This window comes from Myxocyprinus asiaticus, chromosome 6, assembly GCF_019703515.2.
Source record: "Myxocyprinus asiaticus isolate MX2 ecotype Aquarium Trade chromosome 6, UBuf_Myxa_2, whole genome shotgun sequence".
NCBI lineage: Eukaryota > Metazoa > Chordata > Actinopteri > Cypriniformes > Catostomidae > Myxocyprinus > Myxocyprinus asiaticus.
The window spans coordinates 7,198,892-7,223,665 of record NC_059349.1 but is presented as its reverse complement, the minus strand read 5'-3'; the positions used below and the strand labels follow the sequence as shown (position 1 = coordinate 7,223,665).

General features: G+C 41.4%; 1 protein-coding gene across 3 annotated transcripts in view; it reads right to left on the bottom strand.

The window, feature by feature from the left end:
• LOC127442888 (gastrula zinc finger protein XlCGF26.1-like) overlaps positions 1–21,762 on the bottom strand; it is a 202,061-nt gene extending 180,299 nt beyond the window's left edge. For all 3 annotated transcript variants that reach the window (XM_051701207.1, XM_051701212.1, XM_051701208.1), the window contains exons 1-2: positions 21,598–21,762; positions 11,485–11,607 (exon numbers count right to left, since the gene is read on the bottom strand). In XM_051701207.1, the coding sequence (XP_051557167.1) occupies positions 11,485–11,578 (94 nt within the window). In that variant the 5' untranslated portion in view covers positions 11,579–11,607; positions 21,598–21,762. The remainder of the gene's footprint in view (positions 1–11,484; positions 11,608–21,597) is intronic.
• Between the last annotated feature and the right edge of the window lie 3,012 nt (positions 21,763–24,774).

Here is a 24,774-nt window from a genome sequence, read left to right as displayed (position 1 = left end):
TTAATCCATATTGGAATAAGGCTGTAACATAACAAAATGTGGAAAAAGTGAAGCGCTGTGAATACTTTCTGGATGCACTGTATGTATAAAATCAAATCACATGAGTTCTCTGTCTGTCTTTTTCTTTCTTTTTGGAGGTTTGGCACAGGGATTTACAGGGGAACTTAAAAATGTCACTATGTCAAAAATGTAGCAGACCCCTGCTGTATATCCCTGCTGAAAAGACCAGCTAAAGCCAGCTTAAGCTGGTTGGCTGGTTTTAGCTGGTTGCCCATCCCAGCCAGGCTGGTCAATTAGCTGGTTTCAGAGGGGGTTTGAACACTTTTTAGATGGTCAGGCTGAGAGACCAACTAAAACCATCCTGACCAGCCAAGACCACCCTGACCAGCTAAGACCAGTCTGACAAGCTAAAAAAGGGTTCAAAACCCCTTTAAAACCAGCCTGACCAGCTATGACCAAGCTGGGTGACCAGCAGCATTTAATGATTATTACAATGGCTTTGCAATGTAAACATCATGAAGTAAACATACAATAATATGGTAGCCTACCATCCGTGTTTCTATAGGCATAAAACTCAACACAATTTTATACATTATGTAACGGGGGTCCCGGCTCCGTCTCTCTACCTACCAAGGGGTCTTTGGCCTGTAAATGGTTGAAGACCCCTGCTGTACAGTACAGGTCAAGCTTATCACTACTTGGCTTATTAAAAGAAATAAAAATACTTCTTCAGGACACATTTACTTTAGCCAGATATAATTTGGTAAAAATAATGGTTGATGGTACTTGCACACTGTTAAATACTAAAATTTTCTGCCAGTTTAACGGCATCTGGCAGAAAACTACTTTACAGGGTTCTGATCATTTAACATAGCTTCAAACTATCTAACACAAATCAATTCGATCTGTTAACCTGGAGACAGAGTCACCCTGCCCTATAAAACACTCACAAATTTTGCATTGCAATGTTGCATTTTACTGCTGCCACACGACTGGCAAATTAGATAATCGCATGGATAAGTAGGTGAATAGGTGTACCCAATAAAGTGGTTGGTGAGTTTACATAAACATCAAAGAGGGGCCTTATTTTTAATTTTGAGATAATGTCATTGTTACAGACACATTATAACCACAGTTTTCTTGACTAACCACAGAGCACAGTCATTCTAACCGCAGCTTGACTGTTTAACTCACGTCAAGTTTATTTTCAAAGCACGTCAAACCAACAGACGTTGATCCAAAGTGCTGTACAACATTAAGAAATCCAAATATAATAAAGCAGAAATAGTAATAACAGCAAGGATAAATGCAAATCACACTACAAAACGTAGTAATTAAAAAATTAACAGAAATAATAAAATACACAAACTAAAAGAAACGCAGATAGAACAAACAAAATCACTATACACCTCAAACAACCTCAAAAGCTAAGGAATAAAAATTTGCCTTTAAACTGGATTTAAAAATGGCAACATGAAACGGAAGACTGTTCCACAACTTAGGGGCAGCTACTGAAAAAGCCCGATCACCCTTGGACTTTAACCGAGAATGAAGAGAAGTAAATGATTGCAAGACCTGAGTGACCTGGGGGCAGAGTAAGGATGAAAGAGATCACAAATATATTGTGTGGAAAGACAGTGCAAGGTCGTAAAGACAAAAAGAAAAATCTTAAAATGAACTCTTAACTGGTAACCAGTGTAAAGATGCCAGCAAAAGGGAAATGTGGTCTATTTTATTCATACCCATTAAAAATCTTGCTGCTGCATTTTGAACCAACTACAGTCGTGTAAGGGAAGACTGAGGCAGGCCCACATACAAGAATTTAAAATAGTCCAGCCGTGATGTAATAAATGCATGAATGACTGTTTCCAGTTCATTCCGTGAAAGAAATGGTTTTAGTTTGGAAACAGACCGGAGATGGAAAAAGCTTCTCAAAAAGCACTGCAGAACCAAAGATGATGGCCAGGTTCTTAACCGTGTTATGAAAGTTAGAAGATAACAGACCTAACTGGTTACTAAGGCTAGACATGCAAGATGAAGAGCCAAAAACGGTTCCAATTTATATTAGGCGTCTTTAACTACTATGTACTTAAGCATTTGATACAATGTACTTATGTACAAACTTATTGTTGCATTGTACTTACATTTAAATTACATGCATTTAAATACATTTGTAGTTATACTGTTAACCTTACCTCTTCCCCTAAACCTAACCATAACCCAACCCTTAGCCTAAAGCCTAACTCTAACCCCCCCAACCTTAACCCTACTCCTAAACCTACCTGTACCTCAACCTCAGTAGCAGCAAATGTGAATCTTGTGAGAATTTTGCACACATGTAGTTACACAGTAAATACATTGTATGTATTTTAAATGTTAGTACATAGTAATTAGAGACACATAATTACTTAAGTAATTAATGAGAGAATCATGTTTGTTGTGTGTTCCAATTACCTGTGATTAGAAGTTAATGCCCACATCATATAAAGGGTGACTCCAAAAACAATTGCTTCAGGTTTTGTCTTCATTGAGTTGGAGAACATTTTTTTGACATCCAGTATTTTATATCCTCAAGGCAGTCTCAAAAGTTAAGTCTGATGTTTCCCTGGTGTAGGCTTTAACTTCTAATCACAGGTAACTGGAACACACAATACACATGATTCTCTCATAATTAACTAGCTCATCTTAGTAAATATCCTCAAGATAGGAAAAGAGATTGCTGAAGGAGCAGCTATTGTTTGACCTGACGGGAGATAAAGTTGTGAATCGTCAGCAAAACTGTGGTTTGAGATATTATATTTTTGAATATGATTCTATTAATTGAATGCGACATGTGATGGGTGTTGAAGTTTAAGAGAAACTGGTAATGATGACAAAGTTCCCTATTTGAGATGAGGTAAACCACTTTAAAACTGGCCACTGAATGCCAACCACATTCTCAAGATGATTTAAGAGAATAATGTGATCTATATTGTCAAATGCTGCACTAAGATCTATTAAAGACAGTTGGATTATGGTGAGGTTTTTTTCAGCAGGGGCTGGACTACAGCATGTTTGAAACCTGCAGGTACCACTCCATTACTCCATTACATTACTCTATAGGATAGGAATGACAGAGATAAAAACATCTTTAAGAAGCCCTGAAGGCATGACATCCAAAGTGTTGTTAGCAGATTTCATCTAGGAAACTATTTCCAAAATTTGAGAATATGAAACAGGCTGAAACTGATTAACAGAGCTGCTTTGTTATTACATCTCAGAGGCTCAAGAGAAGCAACAGAGTCTAAAAAGGCACTACACGTTGTGTTAAAAACTTCAACCAACTGTATGAAAGCACAGACAACACGACAGGATTTGTTAAAGATTTGTTAGAAAAACCAGAAATTGGCACAAGATTAGAACTCACTGTGTGAGATTAAAAGACCACAATACATAAATCTTTAACTAGCGGTTTTGTTGCACTACCGTTCAAAAGTTTAGGGTCACTCATTCTTTCTTTATTTTTTTTTTTTTTCTTCACATTTTAGAATAATAGTAAAGTCATCACAACTATGGAATAACATAAATGGAACTATGGGAGTTATGTTGTGACTAAACAAAATCCAAAATAAATCAAAATTGTGTTATATTTTAGCATCTTCAAAGTAGTCACCCTTTGCCTAGAATTTGCAGACATGTACTCTTGACATTTTCTCAACCAACTTCTCGAGGTATCACCCTGGGATGCTTTTTAAACAGTATTGAAGGAGTTCCCATCTATATACTGGGCACTTATTGGCTGCTTTTTTTGGTTGTTGTTCTCAAAGCCGTTTTAGGGGGTGTGTGCTACTCCCGAAAACAGTACAGAGCATGTGGCAGCTGTAAATACCTATAAAACTGAGATCTGTGAATCCCAAAATGATTCTCAAAAGATCTCAACACTCCACTCTCATACAGGTCGCCGAGTGTAGCAACCCCCCTCACAATCCACTCTAACCAACAGGAAAGGGGACTTGTTGATACATAATTCTGGGTTAAGCCATATGCTCGAGGCAACAAATGTCCAAATTGAATACTCTGGCCACTCTTGTCCAAATCATGTGCAAATGTGAGATAACGGGACGTGACTTAACTTCTCCGGTTAGTTTGATAGAAATGTTTGATTTGCAATGATGAAATAGGGGCAAGGACTTCCTATTCAACAGAAAACCAGGGAGGGGCTCTTTCAGGTGGAAGCGACCAATGAGCCAAATGCCTGAGACCGAACGCATAATAATAAAACAAAATCTTGGGTAGGCCTAGCCCACCTTTGTCAATCAGCCTATGTAATTTGTTGAAATGTCCTTTGTTGAGGACTTCGCTGTGTTATCAAACTGCTTGAAATAAGAGAGGGGGACATCTATAGGGAGTGACTGTAGCAGGTAGTTGAATTTTGGAATACAGTTCATTTTAATAACATTAATCTTCCAAATCATCAATAAACGTAATGAAGCCCATCTGTCCACATTGCTCGAAAATCTTTTAAAGGGTCAAAATTAACTAACTAAATCAGACAAATGTGCTGGAAATGAAATATCCAAATACTTAATGCCCTGTTTGGGCCACTGGAAGGCACCCGGCTCGAAGGCCGTTACTGGACAGTACGCTGTCAGAGCCAAAGCTTCGGATTTAGACCAACTGACTTTGTATCCTGAGAAGTTGGAAAAGGAATTAATAATTCTGTGGAGGCAAGGCATAGATCTAATGGGGTCAGAGACGAATAATAAAATATCATCTGCATAAAGCAAAAGCTTATGCGCCATACCTCCCGCCACCACCCCTGGAAAATAATCCTCCTTTCTTATCGCGGCTGCTAATGGTTCCAGGGCAAGACAGAACAATAATGGGGAAAGAGGGCAACCCTGCCGAGTGCCCCTATTCAGAGTAAAATAATCTGAAATTAATCCATTTGTTTGTACCGCTGCTACAGGGTGTCCATAAAGTAACTTAATCCATCCAATAAAAGTACTCCCGAACCCATTAATTTCCAAAATCTTAAAAAGATAATCCCATTCTACCATATCAAACGCCTTTTCAGCATCAAGTGAGATGGCAGCGACCGGAGACTGATCATTCGCTACTGACCACATGATATTGATGAGACGCCTGATGTTATCAGAAGAGCTACGGCCCGAATAAACCCCACCATCTATATGTATAAGAGATGTCATAACTTAGCTTAATCAGTTAGCCAAAATGTGACAAATGTTTTACATCTAGCTGGATCAGGGAAATTGGACGGTAACTTTTACACTCGCTTGGATCTTTGTCCTTTTTAAGAATCAGACTGATCTGGGCTTGTGTCATGGTTGGCAGAAGCTTTCCGTTCTTTAATGATTCTGTATAAACTTCTAACAAAGTGGAGCCAATTCTGTAGCATAAGATCTGAAAAATTCAGCGGCAAAACCATCTGGCCCCGGAGCTTACACACATTTGCTTCACTATGATCAAGGACTGAGTCCATCAAATGATTAAAGTCTCCTCCCAATATTATATCATGAGGGGTGCCAGAGGCTTGCAGCATTCCTTCAAGATCTATAAAAAAGCCTTGATCATCAGCATTAGGTGCATAAATATTAGCCAAAATCAACCTTTTCCCCTGAATTTCAGCTAAAACAATAATGACTCTTCCTAATTTATCTTTAATCTGTTTGAGAAATTTGAATTGTAGATGTTTATCAATGTAATGACTCCCCTGCTTTTTCTTGAGCCAACACCAAAAAAAACATGCCCACCCCATATCTTCCCAAATTTTTCAGCTTCCTGCGGAGAAAGGTACGTTTCTTGAAGAAACACAATATCATATTTCTTACGTTTAAGAAAATAAATAACCTTCCATTTTATGGGGTGCCCCAACCCATTCACATTCCATGTGGAGAGAGATAATCCACTCATATTAACATTTGACATTTTGATATAATAGAAAAAAATGAAGTGTGTCAAAAACAAAATTATTAAGACCACATTTCAACATTAGTGCAACAATAAAACCCCAAACTTCCTCCCGAACCAAACAAACAGAAAAAAGAAAAACATGCACATTAACCCCGCGCACGACAGCGCCATCTGGCGTCAATCCCTCTAAACTCAGAGTCCATGCATGCCTACGAGAGCCCCCGCGACAACTTTGCCATCGAATTGCTCAAGTCCGGTGCTTCTGCACAAATTTGGTGAGGCAAAATTACATAACAGAAAATACTTTGTAAAACAAACTCCAGCCAATAGAAGGCATAAGCACAAAGAACAAGCGGATTCATCCACCGCTGTCCCGAAGGTATGTTCCTCCACAAAACAAACTCCAGCTGCTAGGCGGAACCAGCACAGAAAGAAACAAAAACAGGCATCCCGGTTCTTCGGACGGTCAAGTGAATATTTAACAAGTCGAGTTGACTCAGAGGCCACATAAGAAACACACCATGATTTCCTCAGTCCATCAACTCTCTAAAAAAAAAAAAAAAAAAAAACATCGCTTGTTGTAGGCATGTCGATATTTTGCCATCATCCTTATCACTGGCCGGGAACATCAGTGTAAAAGCGCTCTTCCGTCAATGCAAATGTTTCTTGAAGGAGTGACACTCCACAAAACAAACTCCAGCCGCTAGGCAGAACCAACACAAAAAGAAACAAAAATGGCACCCAGCTTCCTCAGACAGTTAGATTAAAAACAGCGAGTCAATCCACTTACATGAGAAACATCAAATGGCTAACTCACTCCAGTGTATATATGAATGACAGTGCTTGCTTTGGACACGTAAATATTTTGTGGCCATCCTTCGTTTCTATTCTCAGTTTGGCCCTAAACATCAGAGCTAAAGCGATCTTACATTGATGTAAGACTCTCTTACATTCCTTGAAACGATCGCGTTTCTCTCGTCGAATTCGCAAAGTCTGGGAACAAGAAAATGTTGTGATTCTTCCAAGAAAGCTTCCCTTTGCTCCTCGCCTCGTGTAACACAAGATCTTTATCGGATGATCTCAGAAATTTGGCCAGAATTCATCGGGCCTGTCTCCCTCAGCAGATCTCCGAGCCGGGACTCTGTGAGCTCATTCGATTTCCAGCTGATGGCCTGTTATGTCGAGCAGACTCGGGAAGAGCTCGTCTAGGAATTTCACCATATCTCTGCCCTCCTCATGCTCAGGAATTCCAACAATTTGGATGTTATTCCTGCAGCTCCTATTCTCAAGATTTTCACGTTTTTCAAGAATGTGTTCCAAATCAACTTTGGTCGCTGGCGGATTATCAGATAATTCCCTTTCCGATGACTCCAGATAATCAATCTGCTTCTCAACATCTGCCACTCTTGTAACCAACTCAGAGAATTGTGTTTCCATCGCCGTAATCAATCGGCGTATTACAGCGAGATCTAAGTCAGCAACAACTTTCGTCAGCATCACAAACATGTTGGACAACTGACGTTAAATTTCTCCCGCTGCTCCGTTCAAAATGAGTCCTCGGTCTGCAGGCCCAGAGGTATCAGCTTGAGCACATAAGTGTCTTTTAATGTCTCCAGAGCCCGAGGATTTTGATTTTTTTTACATATTGAATTCAAAGAGCAAATATGTAGCAGGGTGTATCAAATCTCACCGAATTATAACAAAAAAACCAGCAAAGTGCGCAGAGCTCGCTGTTTACACGTCCGCTTCTCGCATGGCGTCACGTGACCCCCTATTGGCTGCTTTTCTTAATCATTCAGTCCAAGTCATCCATTTCAAAACCTTTTTTTTATTCAATTTTAGTTTTATAATAAAATAAATTAATATGGTGGCACAATTATATTTTTGTCTACAAAACTAATTTCAAACATTTAAGCATACGCCTTCAGATCAAAAGTTTTTTAAGATCATGAGAAACATTTCAGGCAAGTGACCCCAAACTTTTGAATGGTAGTGTATATGGATATTAAAATCTCCTAGAATTAACAGTTTGTCACAACGAGGCACCAATGAAGACAAAAATTCAGAAAATTCTAGAATAAAATACTTTATGAATTTAGGTCTGTACATTAACGCACAAAGCACGATTTTGGTCTAGTGTCCAGACGGCGAGATGATCACGGTGAGACGATGACCAGATTGATGGTTTACAGCCACCAGAGGCATCTTTTTACATTGATTGCGATGAGACCCCCGATGAATATAACGAGGGTGGCATGCAATCCCAAAGGTAAGGCAGACATTGTAAATTTCAGCTGGCAGACGGGAGGATGAATCCAGATGCAACAGGTCAGAAGTATTATAAAAAATAAACCATATTATTAAAGCTGTAATAAAACTCAGCAGACCAGTAGCGTGAATTGTTCCATATGAAAGGCCAGTCTTTATAACTGGCAAGAATAGCCAGAAAAAAATAAAAAAGCCAACCAATCCTACAACCCCATCTACATGTCCAGGTTAAATCACCGCAAGCGAACACAGCACAAAATCACCCATAACTGACATAGGTTTGGGACAGACCAGCTTAATGAAAGGCTACCCAGCCCTACAACCCATATCGACAACAACCAGAGAGAAAGTGGAAACTAACTAACTCATGTGTATACACTGATCAGCCACAACATTAAAACCACCTGCCTAATATTGTGTAGGTCCCCCTCGTGCATTCCGAGATACTATTCTTCTCACCACAATTGTACAGTGTGGTTATCTGAGTTACCGAAGACTTTGTCAGTTCGAACCAGTCTGGGCATTCTCTGTTGACCTCTTTCATCAACGAGGTGTTTCTGTCCACATGCTATTCTTCTCACCACAATTGTACAGAGCGGTTAACTCAGATACTGGAGAGTAGCGGCAGACATGCCAGCGTTCACTCAGACCGGTAAAGGTGTTCATCAACAGGAAGTGATGCTGATAGACCTCAGGCCATTGCTTGATGTCAACTACCAGCTCGGGTGAGGCACTGTCAAAAGACGGTCATCGTAACTCATATCAGCACTATAGAGTAGGGGTGTAACGGTTCGAATTTCTCATGGTTCGGTTTGCATCACAGTTTTAGGGTCACTGTTTCGGTACGGTATTTGCTTTGTTCAGAAAAAAAAATGACTGCCAAATCCAAAGAATACTCTATTTGGTAAACAATTCAACAGGTTTGCCCTTAATAAAAATCATGGTTTTACAACAGTAACCATAGTTTAATCATGGCATACTATGACTGTAGTAAAATCATAGTAACCACAAATTACAAAATTACTAAATCAACATTTTAACTTAATATCTGCACTAATATGCTACATGCATCCACAAAGTGCACTTCAAATACATCTCAACATAAGTTGTACATCACTATAAAAATAATAACTTAGCTTATAAAATGGATACGAGAAGGGATGCTGTGATAATGCTGCTCGAGTATTTTAATCATACGTGGAAATCCCACATGAACACCAAGCGCTTTAGTTATTGTATCATGTGTTTGAATTAGCACTTAATGTCTGCTTAAAAATGGAAGGAAGTGTGAGCAATTTCGGCTCACCTGCGGCTCTTTCCCTGGGTGATGTCGGCGTAAATGATTAATCATGTATCAATGTATTCCTATAACGGCATTTTAATGCCATTAATCAAAGCACATTATTGACATACAGTATATTACCAGTATACGGCAATCACGCTGAGCGATGTCTGCAAACAGTGCCTGTTCAGTAAACGTTTTTTGACCATCGCTGTTGTAATTGACTGCAACAAAATAAATGTTTCCAGAAAGGAGAAACGCAGGGGGGCTTCTCTATCAGTGGCTTGTTTTCTCCACTTGTCATTTTCAACTACACACAACTTGCTTGCAGAACTGTGATGTCATCAAGTTGACCCACATGAAACACAGGTGGAGCTTGTCTATCTATTGAGCCATACAGGTGCATTAACGGAGGTTGTTACTGTGCCTGTCTGTTTGACGCTTTGTTTTCTTCACCAAACCTTGTTGTCTAGATGCGTCATTAAAGTTGAGGTGAACTGCAGTGCCGATGCTAACCGAACCATGGGTGGCAAACCAAACAGTTAGTTTTTTTTTTTTTTTTTTTTTTTTACAGAGAACCGGTACACCCCTACTATGGAGCCACAGGCTTTGACCATTTTTTACTAAATTTACTACCCCAAACATCACATTTTGGGCTAAGAACATATGCCAGATGCAACTGAAAACACTAGAGACAGAAAAGCAAAAACAGTCATCCATTATGAACAGTCATCCATTATGAACCATGGAACACTTCCACATTCAGGAAAAGGATGGATAATAATGAATATGTGAGACACTAGAACAATATAGGGACGCAACGCAGCAGCCAAAGACGTCTGTCTGTCTGTCATTTATCTGTGGGATATGCATAATATAAAATGCAGACAGAAGTCATTGGTAAAGATCCAACACATCCTAGAAATGGGACAGCATGTTGGACTATTCATCCAAAAACCAACTAGTGAATTCAATATTTTTTTTTGTGCTGCCTTTCAAGGGATGAATTGAGAGACTAATTTTCTCAGGGAGCATTCTCTTTTCATTTACTTTCCCTTTTGCCATGTCAAACTTCACTCTGCAGAACACAAACAAATATTTTTGATTGAGATGTGATACGTTTATATTCATACAATGCAAGTCAACAGAGTTCAAAACTTCCAAGATAATCCATATAAATATAGTTGTTGAATCCATGTCTTTTAAAGTGATCCGACAGTTTTGGGTGAAAAACAGACCAAAAGGCCATCTGCAGATTCCTGGGTGCAATCGTGATTTGAAGCTCAATTACACTTCGAGGTTTTGATTTATGATTGCGCCAAGCAGACCGCAGATGTCAAGATTTTTAGAGGGAAAGAAGTTCCATTTTGGTCTATTTCTTACCAAAAACTGATTGCATTAATGCTCAAAAGACAATAAATCACATTAGTCATATGGAAACCTTTATGGAGCTTGAAAGTTTTGGACCCCATTGACTTGCATTATATGGATAAACATCATGTATTCATAAAAAATAAAAAATAAATTTGTTGAACAGATGAAAGTTATAAGAGTTTGAGATAGTATAAGGGTAAGTAAATGATGAGAGAATTATCATTTTTGGGTGAACTATTCCTTTAAAGGACAATATTTTTCTGGAGTCTGTTGTGGATTCTTTATGCTGGAGTGTCTGTCAGACAATGGATTGCTTTAACAAATAGTTGCAGAAGAAAACTTACCAGCTTACTGCTGGATGATGTGAACTATACATTGCATATACACAATATTTCTAATCTTACAGTTATGTACTTCTGAATGTGGTGCAAAGATCACCCTGTAACCCCAAGCGCTGAATGATGCATAATAGGACAATTTGCAGATAACGGGAAAAACTGATTTTTTGTTTCTTTTTTTTTGAAGGTACAGTCAAAAACTCACACGAATGGCGTGAGGGTGAGTAAATGACAGAATTAACTTTGAGTGAACTATTCCTTTCGTGCTTCTCAGCAGTCATTAAATAAAAATCAAGAATGGACACCAACCTCTTTGTTCCTCAGTATCTTCATTCTTCAGGCTGAATGGTTCTGAAATACTGACGTCTTCACTCTCCTCTTTAAACTCCTCTTTAAACTCCATCTTCAGTAGCACGTCAAGCAGATTTCATTCTAAGGGTCAGAGAGAGGGTGGAAAATTATGGCGATTTGGTGCGAAAAAAAAAAAACAATAAGTAGATCTCAGGAAAACAAATTATTAAATAATTGATAAGACTGAATATAGATTATTTAATGTTTGTGAATGGTCATGGCAAAACAGTTCATTTCAGTTAAGTAAAGGTAATCATTCAAATGTATTGACCACATTTTATTTCATGGGGCCACAAAAACCTATAACTTGATAATGTTTCTGAACATGTACAGAAGAAATGCAAGTAAACTATTTAAATTCTAGGGAGAAAACAACCCATTCCGAAAAGTTTGCATAAAGCCGTTATTAACTAAAACCAATTCCCAGTGGTATATTGGTCTTGCTTTGTTGAGCCCATGTTGTTAAACTGCTCTAGACATATTAGGGCTGTCAATAGATTACATTTAATCATGATAATTAATAAGGATGCACTGAACGATTAGCCACCGACTGCAATCAGACGATCTGGTAACACTTTACAATACGGTTCCATTCGTTAACATTAACGTATTAGATATTATGAACTAACAATTAACAATACATTGTTCATTAGTTAATGCACCGTGAACTAACAATGTTAACAAATACAACTTTTGATTTTAAAAATGTATATCTTGAAATTAACATTAAGTATTGTTCATTGTTAGTTCATATTAACTAATGTTGTTAACTAAATGTTAACAAATGGAACCTTATTGTAAAGTGTTACTGACGATCTTGGTGTTAAATCTTTGATTGAATATCGGCCAATCGTGCCTAGATTCAGGGATGATTTATTTATTTATTTTAAGTGCGGCACGCACCAAATCAAACATACACTTCTACTCTGATGAATGAGTACTTGCTCACCCCAGGAAGATTGACATTGCGGCAATTTTAAGCAATCGTGAACTCACACTCTGAGACATGCTGTAATTCAGATGAATATGAAGGTTTGTTTTAAAAATGTGTATCAATCACAAGTGAATTAATTTTAAGGTGCTCATTTTTAAGAGTCATTACAGTCGTAATCCTGACTCGCTGTACAGTTAGAGATGGAGGACTGCAAATGAATAAAAACAAATTAAATGACAAATAAAAATACAAATAATAAGAGTATAAAGGATTTGATGTGATTCACAACAATCAGATGGTGTGTGGATCTGCAAATAGTGACTGTTGTGTCAGTTTTTGACCATCGCTGTTGTAAATAACTGCAACCCGAAAAAGTTGCCAGAATAGAGACTTAACCAATGCAGGGGTCTTCTCTCTCAGCTGCTTATCTTCTCCGCTTGCCATTTCCAACTACACAAAGGATGCACAACTGTGATGTCATCAACTGATTTAACATACCAACAGTTAATTGGACAGCTACTTTGTTTAGCAAGTTACCCAACATAAGAGAGGAGCGTATCCATTTACAGAGTCATACAGGTGCATTAGGGGAGGTTGTAACTCCGCCTGCCTAACGTTTTGTTTTTATCAACACACCATGAGTTTCAGATGCGTTGTTACACTTGAGATTAACTGCAGTGCAAACACTTCCGAACTGTGGGTGTTGAACAGTTCTAGGGGCTGCAACAGACTCCCAGCCAGATAAATGAGGAACATTAACAAATATTTATATATAAAATTACCAAACTTAAGCGACAAACCAACCCCTAATGACTCCCACCATCACCCATTCACCTTTCATGTATCACTCGGATTAATATACTGGCCAATTCATGATAAATTGTTGAACTTCTTTCTGTCTCCATGGCTTCAACAGAAAGTCCTCTCCCTGAGATAAAACACGTGATCCACCACTTGACCAAGCTGGCGACTTGGCAACAGCGGATTACATAACAGCTTTCTATTGGTCAAGAACAGCTGGCTACCAGCCAGGAATGGACCATGCGTGAGCTTGTGCAACTACAAGTGGAGACCGTGGCACATGAGAAAGCACCGGAACCCCGGCAACTCGCCAACCAGTTAGTGATGAAGGTCATGGAACAGGATGATGTGGAGGCTTTCCTGCTCACCTGGGAGGTGGTTGCTAATCGTGAGGGGTGGGAAAGGGAAGAGTGGGTTCACACAATCACCGGGGAGTGGGTTCCAATGGAGAAGTGAGAAGATTCTGCAAACAATGTGAAGTGTGCCTGCGTACCTCACCTCAGAAGTCACCAACCAGCCCCCTCATTCCATAACCCATAATAGAGGTGCCCTTCGAAGGCACTGGCACGGATATAGTAGGGCCATTGCCGAAGTCTGCCTGAGGTCATGAATAAATTTTGGTTGTAGTGGACTATGCCACCCGCTATCCAGAGGCCATCCCTCTCCGAAAAGCATCATTGAAGAACATTGCTAAGGAGCTGTTTTTTTGTGGGGCTAAAAAATAAGGGTAATTCAGAACTCATTTTTACTGGAAATTCAGTTTGAAGCAATCTTACAGCATGCCTGTCATGATTGATCTACCTTCAAAGTGCCCTTAAGGGGGTGATTTATCCCTGTGGCAGACCTCTGCCATTCCTACAGAGGAGGAAGCGGTAGCCAGGTAAACACTCAAATGCAAGACTTCTAAATCACACTTTTCAGTGTACAACATAACGGAGCGCTTTTCAGCACAACATAAAATACACGCACTGCTTTTCAGAAATTACATTAGACAAATTGACAAACAGACAGCTTAGTGCATCTCTCTCTCTCTCGAACTGCAGCTCTGGCTCCTCTTTATCTCTCTCCCGGTTGATTGTGATAATTCTACCCCAGCCGTCCATCCTTATCGCTCGGCCACGCCCTGCTTGCCACATGCCCCCATCACCCGACTCGGGCCTGGGAGCTATCCGGCCTTTCACTTACTCCCCTCCCCCCATTTCTAGAGAGGGAGCGTTGCCATTTTAGCCGACCCCCTGAAGGATGGCTTCCAGGGAACAGGAACACAACGAGGGGAAGGAGGAAGAAAGAGAGGAGGGGGGGGGCTCGCCGGCCCCTGAATATGCGCCCAACGGTCCTCAGCCAGCTGGACTGCCTCCGTCAGTGACGCCAGGGCGATGGCACTGGGCCCACTCAGCCATCCCTTTTGTTCGCCAGCTGACGAACTGCTCCTGCACCACCAAATCGGGCAACTCCTCGGTGTCGCGATCTTCAGCCAGCAGCAGGGACTCCATGACAGCGCATCCTTCCTCCTCAAAAATCCCGAGTTTCGGCATCAGTGTGGCAGACCTCTGCCTTTCCTACGGAGGAGGAAGCAGGAGCCGGGTAAACACTCAAATGCAAGACTTCTAAATCACACCTCACCAGCATCCACCAAGCGCAACATCAGTCCCTGTTTGAGCTGCATCTGGAACAGCAGCAGCGGTTCCAGGTGCTCTTCCAGGCTCAAGTGGAGGACCGGCAGGTACTACATTGCTTGGTACACCAGGAGGGGTCTTGAACCGTGACCCCGGACCCACCTATGGCCGTGCCGCACGTCACGCTTTCCAAGATGGGACCTCACCCTCTCAGCTCTCCCCCACAGTTTGGTGAAGCCACTGCCGCGAGTGTGAAGTCTGGGCCGGTCTGTTGGAGCTGCAGGGAATCTGGGCATTTCCAGGACCAATGCCCCGCGATGGAGGCGGAGACACTGGTCCGGATCTCCGATGCGCCACAGGCCGCCCCCCCAATCGAGCAGGAGCGTACCGGATACCTGTGAGTATTAAGAGGGTACATACCAAACCTTGGTGGATTCAGGTTGTAATCAAACCTCCATTCACCAAAGCTTGGTTCAATCCGAGGCTGTGGATACGACCGGCGGGTGAAGGTAAGGAGTGCACATGGGGATATTCAAAATTACCCTGTAGTGACGGTCATTATTCAATTTCAGAAACAAAAGCATAGTGTCGAGGCTGCGGTTAGTCCCCGCCTCTCCCATCCACTAATCTTGGGTATGAATTGGCTGGCTTTACAACATTATTGAGTGGAATGTGTGTGGATGGGTCATGCAACAAAGCGTATCGGTGTGTGGTGTGTGATTCGCTGGCTGGGGAGGCGGTGCCAGGGCCATCTACATCAGCTTCAAGGGAAGGGGAAGTCTCGGCTTCCCCAATCCTTAGGTGATTCCCTGCAGGGGATTTCCCTCTGGAGCAGACATGAGACGAGACCATTAGGCATGCCTTCGACCAAATGAAAGTGATTGATGTTCAATGCCTCCAGCAAGACATTGCACTCGCATATATACATATATATAAAAATATACATATTTTTCAGTTATCAAGGATCGGTTGTATAGAATGACACAGGACACTCAGACAAAGGAGGATACAACCCAACTGCTGGTACCGAAGAGCCATCGGGAAATATTATTCCAGACTAGGGATGTGCGCTACGCCTAATTTGACTGTCGTTTAAACGGAAGTTTTGTAACCAACTAGTCTAAAGAGAAACCAACCTTCAGAAAACAGTAAAAAAAAAAAAAAAAAAAAATTTATGCAACCCATTTAAAATACTTAATCTATTCCAAATCCGCTGCCAAGTTCCACTGAAAAGGAGCATTTATCTGCGAAGTGCTCGCCCTGCATTATGATCGTTGTGCATTAAATATAGAACATGACACACATTCACTGAATCAACGTTTGCGAATATTTAACAGACATATTTATTGAAAACAATTGAATGAATAGTGCAGGACCAATGGAACAACCCTTAAAGCCTTTTCTAAATGGAATTCACCAAGTAAAAGTTACTTAACATATTATAACAGTCAGGACATTGTTGAAAATAATTAACAGGTAGACTAAGAAAAATCTATGAGAGAGAGAAAAATGCACTGAAAAGTTGCACGTATTTCACGACGTACAGTCATGCATTAGCCATTGATCTAATACGACAGCTGTTCGGTAAAGAACGTTAACCAATAACAGTTACGATGTTAAAAAATTTTTTAGCTATAGGATAGAAAAAAATAGGCCTGTGATGTAGCCTACAATAAACTTAATGTATTCTAAACATGACGTGCACACACAATAAAAGATTGTTTAACCTGTTAAGCAGTCGGCACCTCGTTGAATACAGCCTTCTTAAAAATGGCATACCTGCCTAAAAGAGTTATTTTCTAGGCTACTTACACAAAAGCATACATTTTTTGATGAGTAAAATTAACACATCGACATGGTCCGGTGAAAGACGGGACTTGACTCACCTGAGGCGTCTATCCTGCACGGCGGAAAAATAACGTACAAGCATGCACAGATGTAAAGAAGACTCAAATGTGAAAACATCCATAGGGACTTTCAAACATTTGGAAAGCCGATTCCCACACCACCGAAGTGATTTCATAACTACTTTGCTGAGTTTGCTTGTCTAGCGAGAGGACATTTTCCTGCACGCGCCGCAAGTGAGAGAGGGAAGAAGCACGCGCAGCCTGAGGTGAAATTAAACTCTGTATCTGCTCCAGATATCCTCTTTTTTTAAATAATATTTGTATTATTAATTCTATTTAAAATATGTAACATTAATATGACAGTAATTTAAGTGCAGCCTCTGTAAAAATATAAAGCCAAATGTAAATGTGTAAAAAAGATGATGTTTAATGGGGGGAAATATTAACCGCCTAGTAATTCCAGTGTCGACTAGCAGCATCAGAACCGTTTAGTCGACTAGTCTTGCACATCCCTATTCCAGACGGCTCATTATAATCCGATGGCAGGTCACTTAGGGCAGGAAAAGACACTGAACCGTCTAATGGCCCATTTCTATTCATTCGCAGGGATGTCCCCAGGTGGTGTGCGGCATGCCGTGAATGTCAGCTGGTGAATCCGCCGGCCACCCCAAGAGCGCCATTTTACCTCCTTCCTTTGATCAAGGTCCCCTTCGAAAGAATTGGTATGGACCTTGTCGGGCCATTAGAAAGGACGGCATGCAGGCATCGCTTTGTGTTGGTTCTGGTGGACTATGCAACGCGATATCTGGAAGCAATGCCTCTGCGAAACATTTCATTGCAAAGTGTACTGCAGGTGCCGCAGACGCATCAGACAGGTGGTTGGGTGAGGTACTGTCCCAGATGGTGGAGGGGAAGGAGCACCCCGTGCTGTACATTAGTCCCTCACCGAGGGAGACGAAGTACAGCATGATGAAATGCAAACAATGTGTATTAGACTAAAAAGTGTGTGCAATAAAAAGCTTACATGGATTGTTTACCCAGCTCCCGCTTCCTCCTTCACAAAGTAGCAAGAAATCTGTCAAAGCATCATATTAAGGGCTATTGCTGAGCAAGTTAAAGACAATATATTTATAACAACTTACCTGAATAATAACACATCCAATTTAATGGCACAGGCATTTGAAGGAAACTCTATCACTCACTTGAGTACTGAGGTTTGTTCCCTTGTTGTGTTCCCTTGAGCATGTTAAGCATGTTCAACCAGACCGCTTGATAATGTGGTGGCCATGCGCTTGCATCTGCGTTCACATACTTGCATAGAGTATGTTTCAGCTTTAAAGGGATAGTTCACCCAAAAACAAAAATTCTCTCATCATTTACTCACCCTAATGCCATCCCAGATGTGTATAACTGTCTTTCTAAATAAATGGTGACCAGAACTCCAAAAAGAAGATAATGTCAGCATAAAAGCAACGATGAAACCACATTTCAGGATGGGGGGGGGCATGCACTAAACGTGTATTGGGGGGGGGACATGTACGCAATTACTAAAAATCTAAAAATGTGTGTTCAGCAGAAGAAAGAAAGTCATACACATCTGGGATGGCATGAAGTTGAGTAAATGATGAGTGAATTTTCATTTTTGGGTGAACTATCCCATTGAGCGTGTTATATTTACAGCATTCCAGAATCACTAATTGCACATTTTTAGTTTCAAATATGCTTGGCCGCTAAAAGTTCCTATCCAAATCTAAAGTAACCCCACAACACCAGGTTTTTGTCGACATAGTGGATGAGAGCATGTATCTGCAGTAAAAGGCAATTTTCAACTCAACTACAAATAAACATCTCCCTTTAGTGTTCTGGACTGCAAAGTAATGCCACGTGCATATTAAGAAATAATTATTATTCAAATATGGATGCAAGCAGCAAATAACAAGGTTCAAGCTATTAAGGTCCTTTAAGTAAATGCAATAGGCATCCATTATCAAGTATTAATTAGACAGTCCATTAGCACCTAAAACAATGATAAAGTGCCTTAATTTTTCAGAACCACCTTTTTCATGTGTCCTCAGATTGATGTCCTACATAAATGTCCAAAATTTGGTGATAATCTCTCATTCCATTCAAGAGTTATAACCATTTAAGTAAAAGTGGCCACGCCTATTTTGAACGCTTTGGCGTACAGTTGCGACGATGAATCAAAAATTCACCTTTTTTTTTTTTTTTTACAATTATTGATATTGGGACTCCAGAGAATCTCTCTTCACTGGTTTGGTTCCAATCGGCCAAGGACTAGTTTGAAAAATTAGTTAAAGAATATTTAAAGATAAATAATCTTAAATATTTAACAAACGATTTGATTCAAAACAATGCTTGAGACAAAGTTGTTCAGAATGATAATCTATTATATGGTATGAATAACGTGTCTGAGTGAAACAAAGCGGTATATACAATGACTTATACGCATGAGAAACACGATAGCATCTCTCGGTGGCCAATTTTTTTTTCACATTTTGCACAGACCTCTTGGACCATTAGACAAATAGGCCTACCACATTTCGTTCGGTCAGCCTTTTCTAACCCTATCTAATAGCTGTTAAAAGTTGTGCCTGATGGCACATTTGACAAAGACACTAGGCAAAATTTCAAATTGATTGGACCATCATTTTTAGATTTTTAATTATAGCGCCACCAAGAGGAAGAGGCCTGCATTTGTGTGTCTCCTCAGAATGAGCCCATATATAAGTGTACCAAATTTGGTGATAATATCTCATTCCGTTCATGAGTTATAACTGTTTTAGTAAAAGTGGCCACGCCCACGACGTACATTTTAACGATGAATCAAAAGTTCAAAATTCCTTTTGATAACTTTTTATATTGGGACTCTGCTGAATCTTTTTACACTGGTTTGGTTACAATCGGACTAATGGCCTAGGACTAGTTAATTTAATTAAATGTTTTCAAACAACCCAAAATAGCGGGAAAACTAAAGAGCGCAGAAAAACAATTATGCTATTCCAAAAGATTCGCCATAATGCAAGGAATCACAATAAACAAATTATTTTGTCCCTAGGCCTTACGGTTCAAGAGTTACGGCCCAAAATTGTTTTTGTTGTTTTGTTTACTGTAGCACCCCCCTTTGGCTGATCGGGGTGATTGCAAGTGTATGGCTAGCCAGCCGGAGTACTACCATTCCGCAAAGTTTCAAGTCTCTAGGCCAGCGCTACTCAACACAAGCCCTCGAGCCAACTTTCGTGGCCCGCGTTATGATATCATCATCAGAAATATATTTATCAGCAGCTTATATCTCTGTATGAATTGTGGTGTCCATTTTCATGAGGATTTACGCTAGTTCTCTACATTGCTTAATCAGGTTAGAGAGGGAATTCAACTACAAGAGGATGTTAAAACAACAAACAACATCCGAGCATGGCTGGTGTTATGAGAGCAGTGGTCGGTTTGTGCGTGCGTTCATGTAGAGTACACGTGCGCTCGCGCGCGGTCTGTCAGTCAAACATGAGCGCTCACAATCTCCCTTGAGAGTTACTCAACTCGAAATGAATCTGTACAATCTCTTGAATAGCTCATCAAAGATATGTACTCGTCATGACAACAGTATTTACAGAAAGGAGGAAAAAAAAAATGTCTGCAGTGACGGCATTTAGACGCCTTCACGCAAATGCTTTTGAGTGATCTACTTCGGCGCAAAACACTAAGGGGGGTGAATAAATATTTATGACTTGTCACTGGAGGACTTTTGTTGCCAATTTTGGATATATCACTCTTGTTTTTGAACACTCATGGTGTTTGTTCAGTGACAACAGAACTGATCTATATCAGAAAATCGAAATCTTACACCCCTTATGTTTAAAATAATTACTAAAAGGGATTAGCTCACCCAAATGTTTTAATTCTCTCATCATTTACTCACCCTCATGACATCCCAGATGTGTATGACTTTTTCTTCTGCAGAACACATTTTAAGATTTTTAGAAGAATATTTCAGCTCTGTAGGTCTGTACAATGCAAGTAAATGGTGACCAGAACTTTGAAGCTCCAAAAAACACAAAGGCAGCATAAACTTAATCCATGTCTTCAGAAGTCATTTGATAGGTGTGGATGAGAAACAGATCAATATTTAAGGACTTTTTCTACTATAAATCTCCACTTTCATATCTGTAAGTCACATGTGGCATCTGTTTAGTTTCACTTTCAGTGGAGATTTATAGTAAAAAAGCCAAGGACTTAAATATTGATCTGTCGCTCATCCACATAATCATCTTTTGTCTTCAGCAGATGAAAGAATGTCATACACATCTGGGATGGCATAAAGGTAAGTACATGATGAGAGAATATTTATATACATAAAATCAAAAAAATTAAGTGTGCGGCCCTCGAGGGTACAGGGATCCAGCTTTGCGGCCCCTGACCTTTCCGAAGTTGAGTTGCCCTGCTCTAGGCCTTACGGTTTGGTCTGCACGGTTAGTTTTAGGGCAGAATAATAATAATCCTTACAAATACAATATGGTTTTAGTACTTCGGGCTTGAACTCGTAAACATTTTTTTCTTCATAATCAATCCTTAACAATAACTTATTATCGGGTTTAAAAAAATAATGATCACAAAGTGGACAAGATCAGGTACACAGTGAACAGATACAATGTGACAAAACGTTAAATTATTAGAGCAATGTGGTAAATTAATATGACAGTGCTGTACTAATCAGGGAACTAACCAAAGTGGACAGGAGTTAACGGGACACTGAATACTTCAGTTTGTCAACTGTCCCATATTTAAGAGGAAAAAAGCACCTAACCAGTCTGATACACGAGGGAGGACACATGACAATAAAATAAGAGAAAACACTCACCAACTTTTCTTTCAGCACCGTCTCTTGTTTTGTTTCTCAGTGGAAACTCCTTAAAAAGAATTAAAACAATAATAACATTTGCTTAAAATAAAAATTAAGCACTTATGCAGTACAAAAGAAAAGAGCACTGGGAATTAACACAAAAGTGAGGAGCCGTGGCGCAGCCCTTATGACGTCACAACAGATTCTTCTTCTTGTTTAATGGCCGTTCACTCCATAGGAGCATTACCGCCACCTACTGCACATTAAAGATTCACATTTCTTTTCGAGCCGATACCAAGTACCCTACCTCTGTTTTTGTTGCTAATTTTGGGGATAAAATGGGTAATTTTAAATGTATATTAAAAAAAAAAAAATCTTTTTTAACATGTATACGCTTAAACAGAAAATTATAGTTTTGTTTTGTTTACCTTTATGAAAATTAACCTTGGTTTTACTACAGTAACGGTATTTCTATTAAAACCATAGTAACCACAAAATTAACCATGGTTACAGTTATGGTTATTATTATATTACTATAGTAATACATAGTATATCCCCGGTTCACAATGTTAAGTGCTTTGAGCGTAGAGTCAGAAAAGCGCTACAGTATATAAATGTAACATTCATTCATTCATTCATTCATTCACTCACTATTGTAAAACCATAAACCATGGCTTCAGCAAATTTAACATTGGTTAAATTTAATAAGGGTGTTGTAGTCGAGACCAACTCATCCGAATCCAAGTCCAGTCTGAGACCAGTGTAGGTTGAGTCAAAGTCAAGACCGAGACCAGTAAAGGCCAGACCAAATCCAAATTAATCTGAAGCAGTATATACACAGCTTAGCCAAAACATTATGACCACTTACAGGTGAAGGCAATAATGTTATGTGGAAGCGGGGGCGTGGTTGAGCATCCATCCGGAGAGAGAGAAAGCAGTAAGGGCGCTTGCACCTGAGCTAGATTATGTGTAACACCTGTCTCTAATTCCAGTGAGCATGGGGAGAGCGGCATATAAGCAGCCACACCACCAGCAGAGAGGGTGAGAGAGTCTGGCACAAATAAGGCCATGGTGCTCCTGAAGCTGTTTAACCGGTTATGTTTACGAAGCTGATGTGTTTAAGTGACTACGTGTTTATAAAGCTGAGGTGTTAAATGCCTATATGCCTGTGAAGCTGACGAGTTTGTGACGTTGTAAAGCACTGAAGTGGCCTATTAAAAGTCCTACCTGAGCCAGGAAAAACTTGCTTCCCTGTGTTCTCCTTCCTGCCGGTTGTGAAGCTGTCTTGCACTGGTGCCAAAACCCAGGATCATTGAGGTATGCCCCATGGAGCCCTCCCAGTTGGCCGAGATCCTCCAGTCCCTCGCCAGCCTACATCAGAACCACCAACAATCCCTGCTTGAGCTCCGCCAAGACCAGGAATGCTGCTTCGAGATCCTGCAAGCTCAAGCAGAGGACCGGCATGCGATCCGGAGCCTTCTTGGCCAGGAGAGAGCCCCGGCTGCAACCCCGGACAACCATAGCCCCCTCTATCCCCCACCCACGCTCCTGAAGATCGGGGCAAAAGATGACAAGGCTTTCCTCGACCTATTTGAGCAGACGGCTGAGGTCTGGAGCTGGCCGCGTGAACAGTGGGCGGCCAGGCTCCTTCCGCTCTTGTCCGGGGAAGCCCAGCTTGCTGCCCAACAGCTGCCGGCGGCTAACCTCCTGGCCTATGATGACCTGAAGAAGGCCATCCTGCAGCGGCTGGGTCAAAGTCCGGAGCAGTACTGACAGCTCTTCCGGACCTTGTAGCTGGGGAAGTCAGACCGCCCGTTTGCCTTTTACCAATGGCTTTGAGACGCGTGCCGGAAATGGCTGCTGGTGGGGAACCGTGACGTCGTAGGAGTCATCGATCAAGTGGTACTGGAGCAGCTTATCCTTCATCTGCCAAAGGGAACGGTGGAGTGTGTCCAGTGCCACCGCCCGGCGTCGCTGGAGGAAGCTGTACAACTCGCAGAGGACCATATGGCAGTGTACCTGAGGGCGGAAGAGCCCTCTTCCCCCTCCCCCTGTGTGTTCCCCCCACCCCTCTCACTCTGCTCATTCTCCAGAGCCCGTTCCTGCCCCGCGGAGGCGAGGAGCTCCGCCACCGCGGCCAGTTCCCCGAGCGAGGTGGGGGGCACACACCCCTGCCCCTACAGTGCTCCGCCGCTCTCCCCCTCAGGAGGAAGTGTCCACCGACGCAGGTGCGGGCGTGGCGACTGGGTCGGTCTACTGGAGTTGCAGGGATCTGGGACACTTCCGGGATCAATGTCCTGTGATGGAGCTGGGCATGGTGGTCTGGATCCCCGACACTCCGCAGACTGCCCCCGATCGGGCCGGAGCGTACCGGATACCGGTAAGTGTCAAGGGGGGTACTCACCAAGCATTGGTGGACACGGGTCGTAACCAAACCACTATCCACCAACGCTTGGTTCAACGCAAGGCTTTGGGCACAGCTAAAACGGTGAGAGTGAAGTGTGTGCATGGGGTTTTTCACAACTACCCTGTGGTGACCCTTGTTATTAAATTTCGGGGCACAAAACAGAGTGGAGGCCGCAGTTAGTTCCCGCCTCACCCATCCGCTGATTTTGGGGACTAATTGGCCTGAATTTAGAAATGTAATAAAGGGAATATGCGTGGAGGGCTGTCTTGGTCTGCTCCATGTCAGGATGCAGCCCTTCCCATCCTCAGGGGATTTCCCGAAGGGGATTTCCCTTTGGAGCAGTCACTAGACGAAACCCTCAAGCACGCCTTTGACCAAGTGAGAGTGATCGATGGTCAGCAACTCCAGCCGGGTGTCGCCCTTTCATATCCTTATTTTGCAACTATAAACGAGCGGTTGTATAGAGTGACGCAGGATGCTCAGACAAAGGAAGATACAACCCAGCTCTTAATACCGCGGAGACGTTGGGAAATGGTGTTCCAGGTGGCTCATTATAACCCCATGGCGGGCCATCTAGGGGAAAGAAAAACACTGAACCGCCTAATAGCCCGTTTTTATTGGCCAGGCATTTTCAGCGATGTCCGCAGGTGGTGTGCGACATGCCGCGAATGCCAGCTGGTGAATCCACCGGCCACCCCAAAAGCGCCATCGTGCCCTCTTCCGCTGATCGAGGTCCTCTTCGAGAGAATTGGAATGGACCTCGTCAGGCCATTAGAGCGGTCAGCACG